Raw genomic sequence first — 6,000 nt, forward strand, 5'->3', positions numbered from 1 at the left:
GCCTGTCTTTATATTCTAATTATGGTGACAATAATGCAGAGGCCAGTGGTAAGGAGTAAAGGAGATAATGTATGTGGGAGGCCAAAAACAGTGTCTGGTATATGGCAAGCATTCTTTAAGTGCTAACCATTATTCTGAATATTACTGTGATCACAGAGAAATGCTTCTCTTTTATCAAAACAAAAATGAAGAATTACATAAGTGTCTCAGAGCACATCTGACACTCACCTGTATTTTTCACATAAATGTCTCAGAGCACAACATCTGGTACTCATGTGTATTTTAAGATTAGCAAGTTTATTAGCAAGTTTATAAATTTCTATTGACAAAAAAGAAATCATTTTTATCTTTACTTCTCTAAAGCAGGAATTCATGGTTATAACTGTAGTACTCTGCTTTTACCGAATTGAAACTCACTGTAATCATTAACCATTATTTGACTTTCTTTTATATTTAGTATTTGTTTTGAAAATTTCCTCGGTTTAAATTTATAAAAAGCTCAGCATAAATAATACCTGCCTCTGATCTCTTTTGCATTGCTTGTGGGAATGCAAACTGGTACAGCCACTCTGGAAAACAGTATGGAGGTTCCTCAAAAAATTAAAAATAGAACTACCCTACAACCCAGCAATTGAACTACTAGGTATTTATCCAACGGATACAGGGATGCTATTTCAAAGGGGCACATGCACCCCCATTTTTATAGCAGTGCTTTCAACAATAGCCAAATGGAAAGAGCCCAAATGTCCATCGATGGATGAATGGATAAAGAAGATGTGGTATATATATACAATGGAGTATTACTCGGCAATCAAAAAGAATGAAATCTTGCCATTTGCAACTATGTGGATGGAAATGGAGGGTGTCATGCTAAGTGAAATTAGTCAGTCAGAGAAAGACAAATATCATATGACTTAACTCATATGAGGACTTTAAGACACAGATGAACATAAGGGAAGGGAAGCAAAAATAATATAAAAACAGGGATACGGACAAAACAGAAGAGACTCTTCAATGTGGAGAACATACAGAGGGTTAATGGATGGGTTGTGGAGGGGGTGGGCTAAATGGGTAAGGGGCATTAAGGAATCTACTCCTGAAATCATTGTTGTGCTATATGCTAACTTGGATGTAAATTTAAAAATATATAAATAAAAAAATTTTTTACAAAATACCTGCCTCTGCACTTTATTTCTTTGCCCAAAGCACATTTTAACACTTCAGACTACTTCTATTATGCCTAAATGAATCTTCTATTTCCATTTATGAGACCAGCAACTAAATGTCCCAATGATCAAAAGGAGCATGTGAGGTGATGTCTGCCTCTTTCTCTCTTCAGCAAAATTCAACATAGTGGCTGTACTCAGTCCTCAATTTCTCTCTAACCCACCTAATCCAGCTTTCCTCCCCACCACTTCATGAGAAGTGCTACTGTCAGGTCACCAATGACCTCCATGCTGCTTGATCCAAAGCTCATTCTCACCTTCTGCCACCCATCTGCTGCAGCATTTAGCACAGGTGATCACTCCTTCCTCTTTTCAATTCTTTACGTGGTTTCCAGGACCCACACTACTTGGTTGTTGTCTTTATCCAACATTTATCCAACAAATATTTATTCAGTGTCTGATAGGGGACAGGTGGTCTTTGAGATGCTGTGGTCTTACCTCACCAGCTGCTCCTTCTCAGTCTGCCTTGCTAGATCCACCCTACCCTTCCAGCATTGAAATCTCAAGAGCTCCAACCATGGACTGTTTTATATCCACACTCAATCCATTGGTGATCTTAGCCACTTTATATACCTTATATATGTTTTTAAGTCCCAAATTTTTATCTATATCCTGTGCTTCTCCTCAGAAATTCAGACTCTTAGCCAAGTGCCTATTTTTAATCTTGCCACTTAAATATCTAAAAGAGGCTTTTAAAAAGCAAGTCTAAAAACTTTCTGCCTTCCCTGAATCTGTTCCTTCCTCAGCCTTACCCATTTCGTTAAATGCCAATTCTAATTGAGGGGGCCAAACCATCTGGAATCAACCTTAATGCTTCTCCTTCTCTCACAGCCCAAATCTGATCTGTCAAGAAGTCCTGTCAACTCTAAATTTACAATATACCCACAGATCCAGCCTCTTCTCAATCCTTCCACCACGAGGACTCTATATAAGGCCCACATCCTCTCTCATTCAGATACTGCAATAGCATCCTTACTGTTCTCCCTTTTTTTGCTCTTTTTCCCTCTTCAAACTATTCTTTAAAAAGAGGCCAGTCTTTGCTGGCAGTGAGGAGCCTGCTTAGGATTGTCTCTCTCTCCCTGTCTCTGCGCCTCCCTCACTCTCTCTCAAAATAAATAAATACACATTAAAAAAATAAATAAGTAAATAAAAGAGGCCAAAAATGTCTTTGTGAAGTCCACATATGTAAAATGGCATCACTCCTCTGCTTGCTATTTCAATCAAAATAGAAGCATGGCTTTGCTATTAGTAAGGAAAAAAGTAGTAGGAGATGAGGTCACGATGAGGTCCTTTGTGATCCGGCTTCCTGCTTTCGGCTCTCATCCCGACCTCATTTTCTACTATTTTCTCCTCACTTTACTCCACCCGCACTGGCCTCTGTTCCTCAGCCATGGTCCTGCCTCAAGACCTCCACATTTGCTCTTCCTTCCACCCGGAATGCTCCTTCCCAAATATCCACATGGTTTGCTTCCTCACTTCCTTCAGGTTTTTACTCAAATGTCACCTTCTCAGTGAGGCCTTCCACAGCCACCCTATCTAAAATTATCAACAACCGCAAATTGCCAACAACTCCAGACCTCCCTATCCCCTATTCTTCCAAAGCATTAATCCCTATGTCTGCCTGAGCACTTGTCTGATTTGTTCACTGCTGCACACCCCCAAACTTAGAATAGTGCCTGGCACATAGTGCTCTGTAAACATTTGTTGAATGAATTGAAAAAACAGAGGCCAGCATAATAGAGAAAGCTGAACAACAGACCTCATGTAAATAAACAGAGCTAACAAAGCCCACCCTCCCACTCTTTTCCAAAGCAAGATCCTTGCAAAGCTGAAATGCCAAAAAAACCCGTAAGTTTCATAGACCTTTCATATTTCTCCACATTAACAATATTATTTGCATATTCTTTAGCCTCACAAAAAAGAAACATCTTTGTGTATATGTAATACTACTACATTTAACCCAATAATAAATGTTACTAAATAAAAATCTCCCAATGTAACTCCAGGCAGCACTCTATTTTCACATCTTAAAGATTTATGAAATGTGTATTCATAACGATTAAATATGTGGAAGTCAAGCCATAAACAAATATAATTAGGATGACTTTTAAAATCTGTGTAAAACTTCTAACTTTACTTCACTTTTTACACAGTATGTTCCAGTTATTTTGTATGTGTTCTTTAGGGTTTTTCTATCCTAAGCACTGATTTGAGCTGCTCAAGTCCAATAAGCAACTGATTGAGGCTGAAGAGTCACCATTTACACAACAATTCACTACATTTAGGAGATCTAAACATATCACGGGTATCTGGACTTGTGTATTTTTTCTCTCCCTTCAGTATTACAAAATAAGGTTAAAAACCAATAAAACAACCAATGTTGCTATACAGTGATGACTACACTGAACTATATGGCAAGCAACATGACAGAAGACCAAATTTAGCTGATGCACAAAAGTCCAAATTCAGCATTCTAGAAGCAGTTTAGGAGTAGCAGTGATATAATGTATATTGGTGTAAAAATTAAAGAGATACTAAAAAAAAAGCAAACAGATACCAAAAATCAGCCTGAAATCATCTCCTATTGTTACTACAACAGCCTGCTTCCAGTTTTCCTGCTTTCTCAGCATCAGTGCAGCCACTGAGATGAACTCTGTGATCAAGCACTTCCTTCATAAGACCCAGATGCTGTGTTAACTCCTTGATCTCTTTACCTTCATATCATATGAACATCACCATCAATCTGACACCATGAGATACATGTTATCATCCCTATTTTAAAGATGTGGAAACAAATGCTCAAAAAAGGTGACTTCTTCAAGGTCACATAGCTACTACTGGATGGAGCAAGATGCAAACATCCCTGAGTAACAAGTGGTATGAACCATAATACCAGTACTCAACAAATGTGAGGGATCGCCACTTACTTAAATCTTTTATTGTTTACAGAACTTTTAAATTTTATTTTTGTGACATTAACAATACAATTTAAGAGGAGTAAAATAATCACGTAGGACTCATGTATTCTTCACAAGATATCTACCATTTGTAACCTATTCAGGTATCTCTCAAATTCTGAATTCTCAAATAAGAATTTAATTTGGAATCTGTTTTCTAATAAACAACAAACCTAACTCACAAATGAAACTTTCACTAAATGACTATCCTTCATATTCTCCAAAGTTCTCAAAATCTCTAATTTACAACCCTGAATTAACTTCTCTCATATAAAAGTAATAAAGTATGGCCAATTATGGTGAAATATTAGAGTTGAATAAATAAAGGTATCTAAAATCATAATTTCTTGCTTGAAGAAAGCTGAGACATGACTAGGAAGTCCATAACATTTATGAGATGGAATAAAAACCAAAGTTTTTTATTCATGAATTATCATTGTGGCAAAAAATAAAAGACCATTATTTTGCCATAACAATGATTTTTTAAGTATAATTTCTCACGCATTAACTTATTGGTGGTGACTCTCAGAATTGTAAGATAAGATTAACAAAAATAATTATTTTCATTTTAGCATCTGGAAATTTAGGCTATAAGGTTTGGGAACTTGCCCAAAGTCACCAACCTACCAATTCTGTCTTCAACTCATCCACTTTTTTTCACTCTTTCCAGGTCATCTCTATTGCACAGACCCCACCCGCCTACCCAGGCCACCTGCTCAGAGACGACAGGCAGCCTGGATAAAGGGAGTCCTGCAGGCAGCTGGGACTGTCACTGGAACGACGGCAAAAGGGAGAGGAAGGGAAACCAAGATAGCCTTCACTGAAACTCCCTCATTGACCTTATCTAAAGGAATGTTTCTGGGACGCCGCTACCCGCCTGAGCAGAGCTCGGATCAGGGCGGCTCAGATTAGTTTTCCAGGGTGTGCCCCGACTTTCCAGTGCCCCTGACACCTGCCACCAGCCATACCTTAGGCGTCCGCCCGTCCCGGTCCAGAGACAGACCATCTAGACTCCTCTACCAGCAGAAACGAAGGAGGCCTTTGCTTCAGCCTCTGCGACTTACCTGTCGGGTCATAAGAGATTTGATTTTTTGCATGTCGAAATCGTGAAAGGGGTATTCTGTGGCAAAGAACTGACAAATCACGCCCAAACACCAGACAGCTGGCCGGTACACAGGGAAGCCATAGTGAGTAGTCACGTGGAGCTGCCGACCCTGGTCATCCTCTCTCGTTCCCTGAGCATGCTGGGAATTGTAGTCTTCCGGCTGCCACCGACACCCGCAATGAAAAGGAGAGGACAGCCCAGGTACTACATTTCCCAGCAAGCAAAACAGTGGATGCTTCAGTTAAGCCTGCAAGTCTTGTTGCTCTGAGTGACCACGGCGACCGCCTGTCTTTACGGAATTCCTTGCCCTTGGTAACTCCATTGATAAAACGAAAAGCTAACTCGTAGGTGACCAGGCATTGAACGACAGGAACAAGCATTGAGAAGACAGTATATAAACCAGACTGACGTGATTCCCCTAAGAGTATAATGGAGGAAACCCCACCTGGTAGAGACGGGCGGAGTGGGAGGACCTGAGATTGACGTGACAGGAACTCAAGGGAAGGCAGTCTCCCAGAATTGACCTGAGAACCTGGGACTCTCTAGCTGGCTCTGGGCTTGGCCTGAAGAAAGGTGTGGTCCAGGTTGTCCAATAGGCAGCTGTCCAGGGTTAGGGCTGTTCTTTCTCAGTCTTGGCATCCACTAAAAAAAAACTATAAAACCCAAAGATTTAACCCCTACCTATTTCACTACCTTCCTAATCTAAGGCAAG

At 39.8% G+C, this 6,000-nt stretch overlaps 1 protein-coding gene across 3 annotated transcripts in view; it reads right to left on the reverse strand.

Moving 5' to 3' along the window:
• The window catches only part of VPS50 (VPS50 subunit of EARP/GARPII complex), a 133,062-nt gene extending 127,658 nt beyond the window's left edge, over positions 1 to 5,404 (reverse strand). For 2 of the 3 annotated variants that reach the window (XM_086696181.1, XM_025929639.2), the window contains exon 1: positions 5,248 to 5,404. In XM_086696181.1, coding sequence (XP_086552307.1) covers positions 5,248 to 5,280 — 33 coding nt within the window. In that variant the 5' untranslated portion in view covers positions 5,281 to 5,404. The remainder of the gene's footprint in view (positions 1 to 5,247) is intronic. The other variant, XM_086696174.1, reaches the window with a different exon arrangement.
• Positions 5,405 to 6,000: the final 596 nt, after the last annotated feature.

This window comes from Puma concolor, chromosome A2, assembly GCF_028749965.1.
Source record: "Puma concolor isolate L17-30 chromosome A2, mPumCon1.1.hap2, whole genome shotgun sequence".
In the NCBI taxonomy this organism is placed as follows: Eukaryota; Metazoa; Chordata; class Mammalia; order Carnivora; family Felidae; genus Puma; species Puma concolor.